At 40.8% G+C, this 21,069-nt stretch overlaps 1 protein-coding gene and 1 long non-coding RNA gene across 9 annotated transcripts in view; one reads left to right on the top strand and one right to left on the bottom strand.

Annotated features, from left to right (window-relative positions):
• APBB3 (amyloid beta precursor protein binding family B member 3) overlaps nucleotides 1-21,069 on the bottom strand; it is a 90,058-nt gene that overhangs the window by 18,369 nt on the left and 50,620 nt on the right. For 7 of the 8 annotated variants that reach the window (XR_015733545.1, XR_015733546.1, XM_060691066.2 and 4 more), the window contains 2 exons: nucleotides 16,578-16,665; nucleotides 14,145-14,228 (listed from right to left, as the gene is read on the bottom strand). Coding sequence is in view for 6 of the 8 variants with exons in the window: in XM_060691066.2 (XP_060547049.1) it covers nucleotides 14,145-14,228; nucleotides 16,578-16,665 (172 nt within the window). In the remaining 2 variants the exon portion in view is untranslated. Of the gene's footprint in view, nucleotides 1-8,486; nucleotides 8,831-14,144; nucleotides 14,229-16,577; nucleotides 16,666-21,069 lie in introns of those variants that run through there. The other variant, XM_060691069.2, reaches the window with a different exon arrangement.
• Nucleotides 7,321-7,691, top strand: LOC132711648 (uncharacterized). Its single transcript, XR_009622449.1, has 2 exons — nucleotides 7,321-7,408; nucleotides 7,536-7,691. It is a non-coding gene; the product is annotated as an uncharacterized LOC132711648 (long non-coding RNA).

The following is a 21,069-nucleotide window of genomic DNA, read 5'->3' as shown; positions in this document are numbered from 1 at the left end:
TGATTGCTGAAGCTCTGCAGAGAGACAAACGAGATTAGGAATGAATTTGATGAAATATATACCGAGTTCAAATTAATTATGCAAGACGTCACCACTTCTCAATAGAGGTACATATTAAATTTGTACGCAAAAAGATTCATGAGGATGTATATAAAACTACAAAAGAAGAACCAATATTCTATAAAGGAACAGAAATCATAACACTAAAACAGATTCCCAGATGGATACGAGAACAAAGGGGGGATTATAGGTTCCTAGCATAACTTCTGAATACAAAAAAAAAAAATCTATTTAGGTGGATCATCCCAGAAGGAATGATAATAACTTGGCAGGAGAAATAAAATTAAAATTGACAACTTGGACAAAGCCCAAGAATTATTTGATCAATTGACAGGGGTGGAGGAAACTCAAGCAGCAGAGAGCAATTGGAGATACCTAGTACAGAAGAACAAACACAAGGATCTGGAGGTGAGGAAATGGAAGAAAGAACTAGGGTGACAATGGAAAACCGAGATGAAGGAAAGGAAATTAGGATCAGACCACAAAGAACTACTAGCAACCAGAAATCAGAGACCGACAGACAAATAAGAAAATAGAGAAAAGAACCCAACTACTATCAATAAACATAAATGGACTGAATGACCAGACAAATGACCAGACAATGCTTAATGCATTGTAAGCCGCCCTGAGTCTCCGGAGAAGGGCGGCATATAAATCAAATGAAAAAAAAAAAAAAAGGAAAAAAGATACTTTGAAAATTAATGAAACAGAATGTAGATATAATATGTCTCCAAGAGGTACATATTAGAAAACAAGATAAATACCTGGAATACAATAAATTAGGGAACTTGTTTGCAGCATTATCAGAAAAGGAGAGGGGTAGTGGTATATGTCAGAAAAGAAGTAATAGCTAAAGTAATTTATGAGGATCCCAAAGGAAGAGTACTTATGATTGAAGTGATAAGAGGAGAAACTAGGATGTTATTAATTAATTTTTTCACTCCCAACAAAAAACAGAAAGAATTTTATAGGAAACTGCATGATATGATTATTTGAGGCAGACTATTCAGATATATGTATAGTGGGTGATTATATCTATTATGGAATAATAGATATAAGAAATGATTATATTTGCAATAAAAACAAAACAAAAAAAGAGGAATGTAGTACCGAAAACTTTTTTTTAATATGGCTGAAGAATTGAATCTAAATGATATATGGAGGTTATTAAATCCCAAAGAAATTTTTTTTACTTTATTCTAATCCACATGATTCCTTTTCAAGAATAGATATGATATGGGCAAATAAAGAAATAATTAAAGAAATTGAAAATATAGAGATTCTCCCTAATGACTGGGCAGACCATAACCCCCTGAGAATAATAATAATAATAATAATAATAATAATAATAATAATAATAATAATAATAATTATTATTATTATTATTATTATTAATTTAATTTGTATACCACCCTTCTCCCAAGGGGACTCAGGGCGGTGAACAGCCAAAATTAAAATACATACAATACAAAAGTTAAGATAATTAAAAAAGATTAAATCAATCGGCCTCCCATTTTAAAACCCCAAGTCTATAAAATTTTAAAAATCCCATTAAAAACCCTTTAGGCTATGCCGGCTTGCTGGAATAAATAAGTCTTCAGGGCCTTACAGAAGGTACAGAGATCCGGGATCAGTTGTATTCCAGGAGGTAGCTCATTCCACAGGGCAGGTGCCCCCACAGAGAAGGCTCTCCCCCTGGGGGCCGCCAGCCGACATTGCTTGAGTGACGGCACCCCAAGGAGGCCCTCTCTGTGAGAGCGTATTGGCCGGTGGGAGGTTATCGGTAGCAGCAGGCGGTCTCGTAAGTACCCTGGCCCTAAGCCATGGAGCGCTTTAAAGATGAGAACCAACACCTTAAAGCGCACCCGGAAGACCACCAGTGCAGCTCGCGCAGGAGAGGTGTTACATGGGAGCGCCACGTTGCTCCAGCACCACGTCGAGAATGACTTGGAAAGGCCAAAAAAGGAAACGGACTCTAGGAGATGGACTCTAAATACACAAATACTACAGGAAAAGGAATATTTAGAGAAAATAGAAAAAGAACTTATTCCTAGATCTTATTCCTAGACGTAAATAAAAAACGCCACACATCATTACAGAATTTATGGGATACATTAAAGGCATTTATGAGAGGAATAACAATAGCATATACATCGATGAGGAACGGGGGAAAAAGCAACAGCAGGATATACTATTGAAAAAATTAGAGTATCTAGAAAATAAATTTCAGTTAAACTTAGATGACCTCCAGGTTAAAGAAGAATTAATATCAGTTAAACATGAACTAAACTTAATTGAACAAATAGACCATATCAAAAAGATTAAATATATGAAACAATATCAATTTGAAAATGCAAATAAACTGGGGAGGTGGTTGGCATATAAACTTAAAAAAGAAAGAGAAAGCAGGATAATTTACCAATTACAAGATGAGGTGGGCGATTTACAAAATAGCGAGGAAGAAATTAGAAGGATAACATTAGAATATTTTGAAAATTTGTATAATCAAGAGGAAGTGGAGATGGAAAAAATAAATACTTATTTACAAGAGGAAGGTATGCCCAGGTTAGAGGATGAAAAACAGATGGGATTAAATAGAGAGATCTCTTTGGAAGAACTAAAAGAAGCAATTCACAGACAAAAAAATAATAAAACTCCGGGACCTGATGGGCTACCAGGTGAATTTTATAAAAAAAATGGGGGAAATATTAGAACCGATACTCTTAGTTTTGTATAATGAAGTATTGTTGGAAGCAAAAATGCCCAACTCATGGAGAGAGGCATACATCACAGTCATCATGAAAGAAGGTACCGACCCAACCCAGATTCAAAACTACAGACCAATTTCTCTTTTGAATACTGATTACAAGATCTTTATGACCATTATGGCAGGAAGGATGAAAAAAATATTTAATGGAATTATCCACTCCAATCAGAATGGCTTTCTCCCAAAGAGGCAAATTAAAGATAATACAAGGACGGTTTTGAATTTATTAGAATATTACGAGGCGCATCTAGAGAAACAAGTAGCCCTTGTTTTTCTGGATGCGCAGAAAGCCTTTGATAATTTAAATTGGACGTACATGATAAAACAAATTAAAGAAATGAAATTTGGTACTAAATTTGAACAGATGATTGAAACAATTTATTCCACACAAAAAGCAAATATTATAATTAATGGGGAAATTAAAAATCATTTGAGATAAAAAAAGGAGTTTGCCAGGGATGCCCGTCCTCAATGGAAACGCATCTACATGGAGGGAAGTGTGCAGTGGAGTACCCCAAGGCTCTGTTTTAGGCCCAGTACTCATCAACATCTTCATCAATGACTTGGACAAGGGGATAGATGGGGAACCCATCAATTTTGCAGAAGACACCAAGTTGGCAGGAATAGCCAACACTCTAGAAGATAGGCTTAAGATACAGAAGGATCTTGACAGACTTGAACTATTGGGCACTATCTAACAAAATGAAATTCAATGGTGAAAAAAGTCAGGTTCTACATTTAGGCAAGAAAAACAAAATGCACAGGTACAGTATATGTGGTACTTTGCTCAATAGTAGTAACTGTGAGAGGGATCTTGGAGTCCTAGTGGACAACTATTTAAATATGAGCAAGCAGTGTGCAGCACTGCCAAAAAAGCCAATACAGTCCTAGGCTGCATAAACAGAGGGATAGAATCAAGATCACGTAAAGTGTTAATACCACTTTATAATGCCTTGGTAAGACCACACTTGGAATGCTGCATCCAGTTTTGGTTACCATGATGTAAAAAAGATGTAGAGACTCTAGAAAGAGTGCAGAGAAGACCAACAAAGATGATTAGGGGACTGGAAGCTAAAACATATGAAGAACACTTGCAGGAACTGGGTATGTCTAGTTTAATGAAAAGAAGGATTAGGGGAGACATGATAGCAGTGTTCCAATATCTCTGAGGTTGCCATAAACAAGAGGCAGCAAAGCTATTCTCCAAAGCACCTGAGGGTAGGACAAGAAGCAATGGGTGGAAACTAATCAAGGAGAGAAGCAACTTAGAACTAAGGATAAATTTTCTGACAGTTAGAACAATTAATCAATGGAACAACTTGCCTGGAAGTTTTTAAGAAGATGTTGGATAACCATTTGTCTGAAGTGGTGTAGGATTTCCTGCCTAAGCAGGGGGTTGGACTAGAAGTCCTCCAAGGTCCCTTCCAACTCTGTTATTCTATTCTATTCTATTCTATTCTATTCTATTCTATTCTATTCTATTCTATTCTATTCTATTCCCATTCCAAGACCGAACATTGATGTCTTGGAATCAGTGAACTAAAATGGACAGGAATGGGTGAATTTAATTCAGATGACCATCAGGTATACTACTGCTGGCAAGAATCCCTCAGAAGAAATGGAGTAGCCTTCATAGTCAATAGAAGAATAGGAAAAGCAGTACTGGGATACAATCCCCAAATGACAAAATGATCTCAGTTCGAATCCAAGGAAAACCATTCAATATCACAGTAGTCCAAGCCTATGCCCCAACCACTGGTGCTGAAGAGGATGAAGTTGACCGGTTCTATGAAGACCTACAACACCTTCTAGAATTAACACCAAAAGATGATGTCCTATCATCATGGGGAATTGGAATGCTAAAGTAGGAAGTCAAAAGATAACCAGAATAACAGGCAAGTTTGGTCTTAGAGTACAAAATGAGACAGAGCACAGGATGGTAGAATTTTGTCAAGAGAATACGATGGTCATAGCAAACACTCTTTTCCAACAACCCAACAGACGTCTCTACACATGGACATCACCAGATGGTCAATACAGAAATCAGATTGACTATGTGCTCTGCAGCCAAAGATGGAGAAGCTCTATACAGTCAGTAAAAACAAGACCAGGAGCTGAATGTGGCTCAGATCATGAGCTTCTCGTTGCAAAATTTAGGCTTAAATTGAAGAAAGTAGGTAAAAGCACTAGGCCACTCAGATATGAACAAAATCATATCCCTGATGTATATACAGTAGAGGTGACAAATAGATTTAAGGAATTAGATCTGATAGACAGAGTGCCTGAAGAACTATGGACAGAGGTTTGAAACATTGTACAAGAGGTAGCAACTATAACCATCCCAAAGAAAAAGAAATAGAGTACTACTTAGCATGGCAAAAATGGTATATCTGGTTGGAGAAAAAGTTAGAAATACATTCATAGGGACACTAAAGAATAAGGTCAACTTTAAGACAAAAGTTTGAGTGCCAATTAAGGAATGTAACAATTTTAAGGATGGAATGTATATTAATGCTTTATACGTAAATATGTAAATATACAAATATATAGATAAATAAGGAAAAATAGTCTACCGATGTGACAACTTTAAGAGCAAGTCGTAAGACTTGATTGATGTTCGTTTGTTTTGTATGTTGTATCGTCGTATTTATGTTTGTTTGTACTTTTTAACTAATAAAATTTATTAAAAAAAAAACTATAACCATCCCAAAGAAAAAGAAATGCAAGAAAGCAAAATGAGCTCTGGTGGCTCAGCAGACTAATTAACATCCACTTACATCTGCTGCCTGCAATTACTGCAAGTTCAAATCTCACCAGGCTCAAGGTTGACTCAGCCTTCCATCCTTTCTAAGGTAGGTAAAATGAGGACCCAGATTATGGGGGCAATAAACTGACTTTGTATAAATATACAAAAGTATGAAGGCTATTGCTTAACGCATTGTAAGCCGCCCTGAGTCTCCGGAGAAGGGCGGCATATAAATCAAATTTAAAAAAAAAATAAAAATAAAAAATAAATGGCTGTCTGAGGAAGCCTTACAAATAGCTGAGGAAAGAAGGGAAGTGAAAGGCAAGGGAGAAAGAGAAAGGTACACCCAATTAAATACAGAATTCCAGAGAATAGCTAGAAGAGATAAGAATGCCTTCTTTGCACTGAACAGTGCAAAGAAATAGAAGAAAACAATACAATAGGGAGGACAAGAGATCTCTTCAAGAAAATTGGAGATATGAAGGGAATGTTTCATGCAAAGATGGGCATGATAAAGGACCAAAATGGCAGGGACCTAACAGAGGCAGAAGAGATTAAGAAGAGGTGGCAAAATTACACAGAAGAACTATACATGAAGGAGCTTAATGTCCCTGATAACCATGATAGGGTGGCCACTGACCTCGAGCCAGACATCCTGGAATGCAAAGTCAAATGGGCCTTAGGAAGTCTGAGCAACAACAAAGCTAGTGGAGGTAACAGTATTCCAGCTGAGCTATTCAAAATCTTAAAAGACGATGCAGTAAAAGTGCTACACTCAATATGCCAGCAAATTTGGAAAACTCAACAGTGGCCACAGGATTGGAAAAGGTCAATCACAAACACTGTAATTTGGACCATCATGGATCTGTTCTCCAAGCAGGCCCACTTTGTGGCATGCCCCAAGCTCCACCCAAAGATTGGCCAAGATGTTTGTACAACACATCTACCGATCGCATGGAATGCCCAAACATTGGCTTGGACTGAGTAGAGTTTACAGTGGAGTTCTGGTGTGCATTCGTAAAGCTGATAGGGTCTTCCCAGGATCTTAGCTCTAGGTTTCATCTGAGTACAAATGGAGGCTCAGAATGAGTTAATGCAGTGGTAGAGCAATGCCTACGTTGTTATATTAACTATCAACAGTCCAAGTGGACTGAGCTCTTGCTATTTACAGAGGGAGCATACAATGATTAAATGCATAGCAACACAGGCTTCACCCCATTTAAGGTAACCAATGGTATAGAGTTCATACCTATGCCAGAGTATCCAAAGGAGCCTCTATCCTAGTAACTCTCAAGGAGTTACTCCCTAAATAAAGCATGCAAAGATGTAAAGAAGGCCTTAGTGAAAGCAAGGAAAGGGCAAAAACAACAAGCAGACAAAAGGAGAGCTCCCTAAAAGGAGTTCAAGGTGGGGGTGGAAAAGTGTACTTATCCACAAAATACCTAAAGTAAAAGCAACCTTGTAGGATGTTGGGCCCCAAGTATATTGGTCCATTTCATATTGTGAAAATAATCAATCCAGTCACAATAGAGCTATTGTTACCTATTATCTTGGGTATTGTAGCTTGCTAAAACCAGCCCAAGGGTCTAAGATAAGACCGGTGGGGTAAGAAACCCTGGGCGCGATCATAGTGGGGGGAGAAGAACACTATGAGATAAAAAGGATCCTAGATTCTACTTATTACATGTGGAAATTGCAATATCTAGTGCAATGGAAAGGATATCCAAGGATAGAAGCAGAATGGATTAAAGCCAACAATGTTAAGGAAGTCCGGCTAATAAACAGGTTCCATTTGAAATATCTTCAGAAACCAGGGGGAGATGTAAAGAGGAATGGTATGTTAGAATATTCATGACATATTGTAAACTTATTTCATGTATTATTGTTATTATTATTATAATTATTATAATTATAATTATTATTAATAATAATTATTAGTATTATTTCATGTATCATGAATAGGCATAGCAACTAAGTCAGCCAATTGGGAGCTGAAACAGACTGGAGTCAGGGCATGTCTTAGTCTGCAGCTTCTGATTCTATGCAGAGAAGAGAAACTGAAACCAGTGTGTGTGAACTTGTCTGCTGATCTGAGCTGAAATTAAACTGTGAATCTGCTGTTGGTATTGTAAATTTATTTCATGTATTATTGTGTATATAAATAAGTTAATGAATCCTGCTGCATCAGTTTATCTGTGTGTGCTTCTGGATTTGTTTTTTGTAAAAAACTCTTGACAGGTTATGGGCTCAGAGCACACAGAAGACTGCATTGTAATTAAGCTGTGAATGATTGCAGGATGGCTGCTGGTTTTTTTTTTTTTAACTTGATTTATATGCCGCCCTTCTCCGGAGACTCAGGGCAGCTTACAATGCGTTAAGCAATAGCCTTCATTCTTTTGTATATTTTATACAAAGTCAGCTTATTGCCCCCACAAACTAGGTCCTCATTTTACCTACCTTAGAAAGGATGGAAGGCTGAGTCAACCTTGAGCCTTGGAGAGATTCGAACCAGCAGAAATTGCAGGCAGCTGTGTTAATAACAGGGTGCATTAAACCACTGTACTATCAAGGCTGAAGTTAATCAAGGCTGTTGAAGTTAAGGAGAGCTCTCTGCCTCGTTTGGGACAGAAGAACTATATTATTTGGGCTGCAAAGATGGAATGTTTCCTGAAGGCAAAGGAGCTCTGGGATATTGCTGTAAATCCAGCACAGGTTCCATTTACAACTGCAGAGCAGAGGCAGCATGATAAAGCAATAACTTATATAATCTTGAGTTTAGAAGATGAACAATTTCTCAATGTAGCTGATTTAAAGACTGCAAAAGGGGTCTGGCTGAAATTAAGAAATGTGCATGTGAGTGTGTCTGCATGCAATATTGTTCAATTATCAAGAAAATTATACAGAGCCTGTTTGCAACCAGGAGAATCTGTGGAACAGCATTTTATACAAATGCAAACTTTATTTGTGGAGTTAGAACAGTGTGGGATGCAGTTTCCTGAGTCCCAGAAGGCGCTACTAGTGTTAAACAGTCTTGATGAAATGTGGGACAGTGTTTCTGCAGTGTTTGAGTGCAAACCAGAACAGGAGTTGCGTTTGGAGGCTTTAAAGGCTTGTTTGATTGCTGAGGAGCAGAAACGCCATTATAGAAAGAGCCACAAGGAGGAATTCCTGAGGTGGGGGCCCAACGAGCAGAGAGAGAAGAATGGAAAATTCCATAGACTGGCTGTCTCCAGGGAGTCAAGCAACAGGCAAGACATCTGCAAAGAGATAAGTAGCAGCAGAAGATATCAGATTACAGCCCAGCAAAGACTTTGCAAGCAGAAACAACAGATGTGTTTCATTTCTGGTGAAAATACACATTTAAAGAGAGACCGTTTGCAAAGAAGTTATTTGAAAGACAAGAATTATTTGCAAGGAAAATTGCAAGAGGGACAGGTTGCTGTTGCAAGAGTTAGCTGTTGCAATAGCAGAGACAAATGGTGTCAGGTGTGCTTCCTTCAAAGTCCAGGAAAGAATGAGCCAAACTCCATTATTATAGAGTAATGTACTTTTACTGGAAAATGAAATGAACGCTCCAAGGAAAAGCTGAAACTAAAGCAATAGGCGCGAAAGTTGCATATAGAAAGCATCCCCTCCCACTGTCCATCATCAATCACCCAATCCAAAGGTCTCCCAGAGGTCAGGTGGAAGCACGTCTGGCATCGTCATCAATCAGGAACGCGATGACGGTTGACCCGATAGCCACTTCGGAGATTAGGTTTCGTTTCTTCAAAATCCTCCAGCACACTTCCCCACCCCACAGTCTCTAATTCTCTCCCACCCTTTTCTTATGGCAGCCAAAGCAGTAAAGGCGCAGGCTGACATGTGGTTGATTGACAGTGGGGCAAGTCAAACAATTGTTAACAATTCTAAATTGTTTTCCAGGATGGATCCAGCTACTGGAGATGCAGTAACCTTGGCAAATGGCCAGAAGGCTAAAGTCATTGGAAGAGGCAGTGTGCAAATTCCATATCTGGAAAAGAGGTTTAGTGATATATTATGTGTGCCTGAAATCAGGGGTGAAATCCAGCAGGTTCTGACAGGTTCTGGAGAACCAGTAGCAGAAATTTTGAGTAGTTTGGAGAACTGGCAAATACCACCTCTGGCTGGCCCCAGAGTGGGGTGGGAATGGAGATTTTGCAATATCCTTCCCCCAGGAGTGGGGAGGGAATGGGGATTTTGCAGTATCCTTCCCCTGGAATGCAGTGGGAATGGAGATTTTGCAGTATCCTTCCCCTGCCACGCCTACCAAGCCATGCCCACCAAGCCACACTACGCCCACAGAACCATAGTAAAAAAATTGGATTTCACCACTGCCTGAAATGGAGCATAATTTGCTGAGTATCTCTAGTTTAGACAAGCAAGGATTTGAGATGACATTTGCAAATGGGAGGTGTCTCATAAAGAGAAATGGAAATGTATGTGCACAGGGCATAAAAGAGGATAATCTTTATGTGTTGCAGGGACAAAAGGTTCAATGTGCCCAAACATTTGGAAATGCATCACATGATTCATGTGTTCATCTCTTGTACAGGAAGCTTGGCCATGCCAGCTTCAGAGTTTTGCAAAGGATGGACCAGTTTGCAGAAGGATTAAATTTAAAGGGATGTAAGGCATACTTGGACTGTGCAGTGTGCAAATCATCAAAGTCCAAAGCATTCCCAGTAAGCAAGAGTAGCACAAGGCAGACAACAAGAGCTCCAGAGCGGGTACATGCAGATTTGGTTGGGCCAATGCAAGCCAGTTTGGAAGGAGCAAAGTATGCGCTGGTCATTGTAGATCAGGGGTGGGTTCTACTTACCTTCACTACCAGTTCGCAACGGGAGCACGCGCATGCTTCTGCACATGTACAGAAGCTTCTGCGCATGTGCAGATTGTCAATTATGTCCAGGCAGGGTGGGCGGAGCCTCCCGCCGCTTTTACTACCGGTTCTATAGAACTGGACAGAACCGGGAGCAACCCACCACTGTTGTAGATGACTACAGCAGGTTTGGGTTCCGCTATTTACTAAAGAATAAAATAGACGTGCTACAGAAATTTAAGTAATGAGTAAGCTTTGTGGAAAGAAGGTATAAACAACAGGTATGTCAACTGCAGACTGACAGAAGTTCATGTCAGCAAGTTTTCAACAGTGGTTGGGACAGTTAGGAATAAAACACAGAAACACAAATCTGTGTACAGCAGCTGAGAATGGTGTTGTTGAGAGACGAAATGGAACCTTACAAACCATGAAGGACTCACTGCTGGAGGATTCTAGTCTGAGCAGGTCATATTAGGGTGAAGCCATCTTGACTGCTAATTAATTAATAGGCTGTGGAGTTCCTCCATTAATGATACTCCATATGAATTGCTATATGGGAGAAAACCATCTCTGGCACATTTACGGGTTTTTGGAAGTAATGCGCGGGTTCATATTCCAAAAGCAGTTAGAAGAAAGGGACAACCAATCGGGGTGGATTTCCATCAGTACGCTGATGATACTCAGCTGGACATTTCTACCCCGGGCCACCCCAATGATGCTGTTGAAGTGATGACCCAGTGCCTGGAAGCCGTATGGATCTGGATGGGGAGGAACAAGCTCAGACTTAACCCCTCCAAGACCGAGTGGCTGTGGTTTCCGGCATCCCATCATAGTCTGTTGACGCCATCACTGACTATTGGGGGTGAGATCTTGACCCCCTCAGAGAGGGCTCGCAACTTGGGCATCCTCCTGGACTCGCAGCTGTCCTTAGAAGACCATCTGACGGCTGTGGCCAGGGGGGCTTTTTATCAGGTTCGCCTGATTTACCAGTTGTGTCCCTTTCTGGACCGGGACTCCTTATACACAGTCACTCACGCCCTCGTCACTTCCCTTCTGGACTATTGTAATGCTCTCTACATGGAGCTCCCCTTGAAGAGCACCAGGAGGCTCCAACTGGTCCAGAATGCGGCCACGCAGGTAATTATGGGAGCGACTTGACGCTCCCATGTAACACCGCTCCTGCACGAGCTGCACTGGCTCCCGGTGGTCTTCCGAGTGCGATTCAAGGTGCTGGTTGCCACCTTTAAAGCGCTCCATGGCTTGGGACCTGGGTATCTACGAGACCGCCTTCTGCTGCTGATAGCCTCCCATCAAGCAGTATGCTCCCACAGAGAGGGGCTCCTCCGGGTGCCGTCGGCTAGGCAAAGTTGGCTGATGATCGCTAGGGGGAGAGCATTCTCTGTGGGGGGCCCTACCCTCTGGAATGAGCTGCCCCCGGAGATTCGTAGGATTCCCGACCTGCGCTCGTTGCGCCCTAAAAACATTATTATTCCAACAAGCAGGGTTGGCCTAAATAATAATAATATTTTACTATTTTAATGGGTTGTTTTATTAGAGTTTTCGGCCAATTTATTTAATTGTTTTAAATTGCTTTTAATTTTTATATTGTCATGGTTTTATTTCTGGCTGTACACCTCCCTGAATCCTTCGGGAGAAGGGCGGTATAGAAATTTAATAAAATAAATAAATAAAAATAAACCAAAGGCTAGAAAGCTCAGGTTTGTGGGCTATGAGCCAGGCTCAAAAAGCTACCACTTTAGCAATGGCAGCAAAAGAATAGTGATTTCCAGGTCTGCTAGCTTTGCAGAGCAAAATTGGAAAAGAATTGATGCGAATTTTTGGAATGATTCACTTAGTGACGGTGATCCACTTAGTGACAGTAGCTCACTTAGTTATGGTAACTCACTTAGTGATGTGTCAATGTTCAGGGAGGAGAAGCTGAAAAAGACATGAAGCAAGAGAGGCTTGAAACACAGGAGCAGTCAATGCCACGCAGGTCAGAGTGATGGAACAAGGGGATTCCACCTGACAGGTATTCTGCTAGTAAAGTTAAAGTGTGTAATGTATGGTATGAGCCAAGAAACTATAAGGAAGTGTTGGCATTACCTAGAATTGAATAAGAAAAGTAGAAAGCAACCATGGACAAGGAAATGAAATCCATGGCTGAATATAAAGGGTTCACATCTATGACTTTGCCACAGGGTAGCAAAGCTATAGGATGCAAATGGGTATACAAGAAGAAAGTACTGCCCAATAATGAGGTCCAGTATACAGCAAGGTTAGTGGCACAAGGTTTTTCACAGATGAAAAATGTGCACTATGATGAGGTATTCACGCCAACTGTAAAGAGTGAAAGCATAAGCCTCGCACTAGCATTGGCAGCGGCACATGGCCATAAAATTTGGCATTTTGACATAACCATTCCTCAATGCTGAGTTAGAGGAAGAAATTTACATGGTTCAAGTACCAGGGTATGAAAGTAAAAGGCCTAACACGGTGTATGAATTGAACAAGGCCATTTATGGGCTGAAGCAGTTAACCAGGAATTGGACTATTTTTTTAGATACTGCATTGAAGGGTCTTGGATTCAAGAGTTGCAAGGCTGATGGTTGCATATACACTGGAAAGTTACAAGGTGGGGATTGTCAACTATTAGCATTTGTGGATGATCTCTGTTTCATTGCAAAGGATGTATCACAGTAAAAGGGTTCTCAGGTATTTGAAGGGAACTGTGAATGTGGGTCTTCAAATACAGGTATCTGAAGAATATTAAGATAATTTGATTATATCTATTCCAGTCATCAAGGGAGGAGTGTTAGAATATTCATGACTGGGAAGACATGGTAACCAGGTCAGCCAATGAACAGGCATAGGAACTAAGTCAGCCAACTGGGAGCCGAGACAGACTGGAGCCAGGGCATGTCTTAGTCTGCAGCTTCTGATTCTGTGCAGAGAAGAGAAACTGAAACCACTGTGTGTGAACTTGTCTGCTGATCTGAGCTGAAGTGAAACTGTGAATTTGCTATTGGTATTGTAAACTTACTTCATGTATTATTGTGTATATAAAGAAGTTAATGAATCCTGTTGCATCAGTTTATCTGTGTGTGCTTCTGGATTTCTTTTTGCAACAAACTCTGACATGGTATGAACCCATGATGTTAATATGTGATTGATATTTTGTAGGTATCCCTTCTTTCCAGGGGGCCAGCATGTCAAGATTGAATTTGCTTATGCTTCCTGTGAATATTATTGCTTCTCAACTTGCCAAAGAACTGGGGGAAGGGAAGGGGAAGATGGAATGCACAGGCTCTAGACTTCAGAACGGATAGCCAAGCACCCACCAAGGACACGTCTGCAGGTGTCGGCCAAGACATAAACTGTTCTCAAAACAAAAGGACAATTCATAAGTGGACAATGTGACCTGTCCAGTGGGAGGAGGGGAGAAATCTGTTCTTTAACTATGCAGGATTGCACAGGAAAAGTTAGAGCTGGTTTTGCTTCCTTTGGTGCTGAAATGATGTACTCAGTAAAGTTTTGCTTTTGGGATTTCAAAGTTCCTGAAAATGGCTATGTTTGTTGGGTTCATTAGTTGGACTGTTGACATAAACCGCCAATTGCAACTTATAATTTCATAGCTGTAAAAAGGCTTATAAAATAAACAAGATTATACCTTACAATATTTATGAAGCAGCTATAAACATAAGTTGCAGAAGTCATTAAGAAATACGTACCCATAGATTTAGATACTGGTAAGCTGCCGATATAGAAAGCTTTGTATTTCTGAACAGACTCTCTCACAACATCCAATATATCAGCTGCAGGAACAAAAGAGAGCAGATTTGTTCCAATCTGTTGTTCAGAAAATAAATCTTAAGGCATTGGAAATAAGAAGATACTGAAACATGTCACTTAATGGGGCTCCCCTTGAAGAGCACTCGGAGGCTCCAGCTGGTCCAGAATGCGGCCGCGCGGGTGGTGACACCCCTCCCGCGCGAGCTGTACTGGCTCCCAGTGGTCTTCCGGGTGCGATTCAAGGCATAGGACCCGGGTACCTTCAAGACCGACTTCTGCCACCAATAGCCTCCCACCGGCCAGTTCGCTCCCACAGAGAGGGCCTCCTCAGGGTGCCATCGGCCAAGTTATGTCGGCTGGCAACACCCAGGGGGAGGGCCCTCTCTGTGGGAGCCCCAGCCCTGTGGAATGAACTGCCCCCGGAAATACGTAAGATCTCCGACCTCCGGGTATTTCGTTGTGCACTCAAGACCCTGTTGTTCCACCAGGCTGGGCTATCAACATAACAATTTTAAATTGGGTTTTAAATTTCTGGGGTTTTAAAATTTAGCCGAATTCATTTAATAATTTTAAACTATTTTAACTGATGTTGTTTTGTGTTTTTAATAGGCTGTACACAGCCCTGAGTCCTTCGGGAGAAGGGCGGTATAGAAATAAAATTATTATTATTATTTATTGGTTAATCTTTAGTGAGATTCACAGCCTTTGAGGCTGGTTAATAGCTCAGCAGCTCGAGTCCTAACCAAGGACCTAGGAACTGTTAAGGTATCGTTGGAGGATATAAGCTGTTCCGAGTAAGGTGGTTTTTTGTAGAGTCAAAATGTTCAAGTCCGGCAAATTTAGAATTTCTAAATAGCGGGGTAACCCTTTGGGTATTGCTCCGAGGGCTCCAATTACAATCGGGACAACACACGATTTCTTTTTCCACAGTCGCTCAACTTCAATTTGTAAGTCCCAGTACTTTGTGATTTTTTCTTGCTGCTTATCTTCAATTCGTGCATCACCAGGTATTGCAATGTCAATGAACCATACTTTTTTCTTTTCAACTATTGTTATGTCAGGTGTGTTGTGGACCAAGTGCCTGTCAGTCTGAATCCTAAAGTCCCACAAGATCTTGAGTTTCTCATTCTCTAAAACTTTCTCAACCTGATGTTCCCAGTGGTTTTTGCTGTACTCAAATCCAAACTTCTGGCACAATTTCCAGTGAATGATTTTAGCAACACGGTCATGGCGTTGTAGGTAGTCAGTTTGTGAAATTTTGCTGCACCCACTGATCAGGTGGTCGACTGTCTCATCTTTCTCATTGCAGAGGCGGCATTTGCTGTTGGTGGTAACATGTTGAATTTTTGCCTTCATACAGTTTGTGGCTAGGGCTTGTTCTTGAGCTGCCAAAATAAAGCTTTCTGTTTCTTTTTTCAGTACTCCTGATCTTAACCAGTTCCAAGTTAGTTTCTGGTCAGCTTTGCCTTCAATACTTTTCAAGTATTGGCCATGCAGAGCTTTGTGTTGCCAATTTTCAGCTCGCTGCTCAATTACTTCTTTCTTATATTCTGCTTTTGTTTTAGTTATTATTATTATTATTATTATTAATATTAATATTATTAATATTATTATTAATATTATTATTAATGAGTAATCAAGTGTTTCCTCATGATCCTACAGTAAGTCTCACTGAGTTCATTCATTGGTCCTTAAGAGTGCCATCAATCTAAGAAATGGAAATTTTTATAGGAGGGATCAAATGCTGCATTGCATGTTATAATAAGGGGGCAGTCAAGAGCACATCAGTTCCTTCATTGTTTGAAAACAAAGAATACCAATGAAACTCCTCTTCAGACTGCCAGAGACTTCAGTCTGGCGGTAATTCTTTCAGCTCTGTTTGGGGTTAAAGGTGACCAGCAGATGTGTTCTTCACTGACCATCTCTCTGATTTCCCACCCATTTCCTGAATTCTTCTACAATTATAGCAGATATTCAGTTGTGTATTTTCAAACTGGACAATATGGTAATTTGCTGTTTACTGTGTACTGTAGTTCATGATGCATCAGGAAAGGTATGAGAGACCTCGGATCCTACTCAGTGAAATGATTTACCACGCATAAGAGTCTGTGAAGATCAGACAAAATCCATTCAAAGATAAAGACACCAAGCAACAAATGCCAAGGTGAAATTCACCAAATCATCTTTATATAGCGAAAATGCTGCTTTGTTATTCAATCTTTCATCCCAATGCAGAGGTTCTTTCTGGGGTAAGGTGGCAAAGAGTAGTGGTTCCTAATATAAGAGCCTAAGGAATAATTACTACATTTCTGTAATTGTGAGGAAAAGTAAAATGCATGTAATTAAAGAAACTTGGTCTAGAATCTTGTTACCTTGCAGAGATATGTCATTTGGAGAAATAGATTCAAGGGTGATGGATCGAGAGAGGCTGCTACTTGCCACTGCTTGCTCAGCCATAATCTATAACATAGAAAAATGCCATTACAGTTTAAAGCCTATGTTAGTATGTTATTATAGTAAAGCTGAGGAGCAAAGTGCAAGGGCTCCAACTGTATAGGCAGAAATAAGAACTCAAATAACAAGTCCCACTCCTTCAATAAATGCAATCTGATCCTCTTATTAGTTGAGCTTACTAACAGGTTCACAAGCTTAATTGACATTTTGCTGATTGACTATCAACCACTAGAAGTCTGGTTCTGGCGAAGCCTCTAAGAGCATGGTTCAAAATATTTTTTTCAAATCATCAACCAAGTGGGACCTCTATTGACTAATGTTCACAAAATGAGACCAAGCTGCACAATATCTACATTTTGATGACTACCAGGGATGTTCACAAAGTATAGTAAATATTATGTACATTAAAAAAAGTTTCAATTATTTGACAAAATCCATTATTTAAAATTGGCATTCATCCTTCAGGGGAATAGCAGCAAAATAATGGCAATGCATCAATCAATGCTTCCTCTCAATGTCATAATTGGAAGCAGGATGTGTTCTTGCATGCTGCTTCCAACTTTTGTCAACTTGCTAAGAAGATGTCTTCTCAACATACCGTTTGACTTCTAGGGAGCTCTAAATAGTTAAGATTGTTCCAGATGGTAAAATAATCAATTTTGCTTTCCACCTGGGACAGCTTGAGTCCTTAGTAGATGCTATGTATAAGGGCTCCATGCTAACTCTTTTTCTTCATTCTACAGCTTGTACCCAGTAGATTCATTCATTGATGTCATGTCACGATAACCTAACTTAGGGCTGAAACCAAAGTGAAAAGTGGAAAGCCAACCTGCCTTTCCCAGTAATCCTCTGTGTTTGACATTCCCTGCTGTGCCCTCTTGCCTTTATTTTCTGCTATTGCTACCTCCTCTTTATCAAGCATTCTTCCCCTTTACATCAGTTTGTGAAATAGATAGGAATCTCACAACTTGAACATTTTCCTTCCAATAAAAAATAAAATATTACAATAATAAAAAGTAACCCTCTAACACCAACTGATGGTCCTCTAGGTTTGAAATGTTATTAGCCCCTCCCCCTTTCGGGAGAAGTGACCAAGCACACAAGCTATAATTTAAAAAGTCAGAAACAAGAAAACATACAAGTGTTATTTCAGTTTAACACCACATCTAATTACAAGTTTAGGAAATAAGGCATTTAGTTCTGTTAAATCACACAGTGATTGCAGCAAACATGAAGAAATGAGACAGTCATAGATGCATGGTAGGCAGGATCTCCTGCTCAAAGAAAATAAGATGGAACAGTTTATATAGAGAATAGAAAATACTAGAAATAAGAATCATCAGCAAAAAAAAGGCAACTTCAATCGAATAGTAGATAAGTGCTGTACTCCCAAGGCCAAAACACTCCTTCCTAATAGTTTTTAACTACAGCACAATAATAACCAATGATTTAAAGAAGCCTGTCCTGAATTGCATCACTTATTCCTAAAACCACCAGTTTAGCAATGTAATGTGACTGCAAAAAAAGGGCAAATGCAGTGTTAGAATACAGCTTCCAGGATTTCGAGGGAACAAATGGTTAACTATAGATGATATTGCTATCAATGCAACTTGGTCCTTCCTTAATCTCTTCTAGAATGAAGAGATGGTGAGCAATAATTCAGATTTTTTTTCAGACTGATTTTTTAAAAAATTGGATAATGATTTGATCATTTTATTTCACAAGAAACCTTATACATAATTGTGAAGCCTATAAGAACTCAATCAGCTCTAATTCAATTAGAATTAAAAATATATGTATTTATTATATGTACACATAAACTCTCATAATAATATGCTAAGATAGAGATATGTGGCATGCAAAATTTGCTATAGTATAATGTCTAGTGTTTCTTACTATTGGCCAAAGTGACTGAAGTTGTTGGGAATTATAGTTCTGTAATATTTGTAAATGGTACAGGTGCCTACCCTTATTGTAAAAGAACCATTATTCCTATTATCAAATAGATTTTTGAATTGTGGTAATAAACTTTTTATTCAGGTTAGTTTTTTTCAACTATCAAAAATATTTAAGCAACCACATATATTTCCCAATACATATAAAATAAAATTTATTGTACAGAATATGGGCTAGACCTGTGATGGTGAACCTATGGCACTTGTCCCACCTATGTGGGACCGGAAGTTGTCAAATGGGGTGTTTTCGGCCTCTGGAGGACCTCCGGGGACAGGGGGGAAGGCCATTTTTGCCCTCCCCAGACTCCTAGAGAGGCCCTGGTAAGAAAGAAAAACGGGCCTACCAGGCCATTGTGTGCCAGGAGGGGGGACAGGGGGGTCACACGGGCATGCGCAGGAGTGGGGCATATAGAATCGTGGGTGTGGGCACGCGTGGGCACGACCCCCTCCCTGCCCCCCCCTTTCTGGCATGCGATGACAAAAAGGTTAGCCATCACTGGGCTAGACTCTCTGAAGTCTAGATGGGCAACCCCACAGAAGGTTGTGGAAAATAAAAGGGCTAAGAACCTTGGGATTTTTAGATCCAGGCAGACAGGCAGGTACTGGCTAATCAACCGGACATTATTTATTTATTTATTTATTTATTTATTTATTTATTTATTTATTTATTATTTATTTATTTATTTATTTATTTATTTATTTATTTATTTATTTATTTTTTATTTATTTATTTATTTATTATTTATTTATTTTTTATTTATTATTTATTTATTTATTATTTATTTATTTATTTATTTTTGCGATTTATATGCCACCATTCTCCCGAAGGACTCAGGGCGGCTTACAACAACAATCAATAATACAAATCACAAAATAACAAAATAAGTTAAAAAACCCTTAAAAACCATATTTAAAATTATTACAGTTTGTGCAACCCCTAGCAGATCAAGTTATTTGATGGAAGAGCCATGTCTTCAGTTCACGGCGAAAGGAGAGGAGGTCCGGGGCTATTCTGAGCTCGATGGGCAAATCATTCCAGAGGGTCGGCGCTCCGACAGAGAATGCTCTCCCCCTGGGGGCCACCAGTCGACTCTGTTTGGCCGATGGCACCCTGAGGAGGCCTGCTCTGTGGGAGCGCACGGGACGGTGGGAGGAAGGCAGAAGATGGTCCTGCAAGTACCCCGGGCCTAAGCCATATTAGGGTTTATAGGTAAGCACCAGCACCTTGAAATGGACCCGGAGAGCAACCGGCAGCCAGTGCAGCTCGCGCAGGAGAGGTGTTGCACAGGAGTAACAAGGTACTCCGGTAACTACCCGCGCGGCGGCATTCTGGACCAGCTGGAGCCTCCGGATGCATCCCAAGGGCAGCCCCATGTAGAGGGCGTTGCAGTAATCCAACCGAGAAGTAACAAGGGCGTGGGTGACCGTGGCGAGGGCATCTCGGTCTAGGAAAGGGAGCAACTGGCGCACAAGACGTACTTGTGCGAAGGCCCCCCTGGTTACGGCCATCAGATGGTCATCCATGGACAGCCGAGAATCCAGGAGGACACCCAGATTGCGAACCTTAGCGGAGGGGGTAAGAGTCTCCCCTCCTATCACTAAAGATGGTACCTCTAGATCCCGAGATGCCGGCATCCACAGCCACTCAGTCTTGGATGGGTTGAGTCTGAGTCTGTTCCTACCCATCCAAGTCCGCACCGCCTCCAGGCAATGGGACATGATGGAAAGGGCATCCCTAGGGTGATCCGGGGTGGAGATATAAAGCTGAGTAACATCCGCATATTGGTGATACCTCACCCCAAAACCACGAATGATCTCACCCAGCGGCTTCATATAGATATTAAAGAGCAGGGGGAGAGAACCGATCCCTGAGGCACCCCACAAGTGAGGGGCCTCTGGGAGGATCTCTGACCCCCCGCTGATACAAACTGCAAGCGGCCCGAGAGATAGGAGAACCACTGCAGAACAGTGCCTCCTATCCCCAACCTCCTGAGTCGCTGCAGTAGGATACCATGGTCGATGGTATTGAAAGCCACTGAGAGGTCAAGAAGGACCAGGATAGAGGAACAACCCCCATCACGGGCCTGCCAGAGATCATTCACTAGGGTGACCAATGCTGTTTCTGTGCTGTGACCTCGCCTGAAACCAGATTGGTAAGGATCCAGGTAGTCAGTTTCCTCCAGGAATTGAGGGAATTGCTGTGCCACCACGGACTCGACAACCTTCGCTAAAAAGCGGAGGTTGGAGACTGGACGGTAGTTATTAAGGGAGTCAGGGTCCAGGTTGGGCTTCTTGAGGAGAGGGCGAACCACTGCCTCTTTGAGTGCAGTGGGGAAGATCCCCTCCCTCAGCGAAGTGTTGACAACAGCCTGGATCCAGTCTCCGGTCACCTCCCTGGCTGTCGAAACAAGCCAGGAGGGACACGGGTCCAATAAACACATGGAGGTCCCCAGCC

The sequence above is a fragment of the Pantherophis guttatus genome, chromosome 3 (genome assembly GCF_059756535.1).
Source record: "Pantherophis guttatus breed Tessera chromosome 3, ASM5975653v1, whole genome shotgun sequence".
In the NCBI taxonomy this organism is placed as follows: Eukaryota; Metazoa; Chordata; class Lepidosauria; order Squamata; family Colubridae; genus Pantherophis; species Pantherophis guttatus.
Note: the sequence above shows the minus strand (reverse complement) of the source record. Positions and strands in the feature narration are given on the sequence as shown.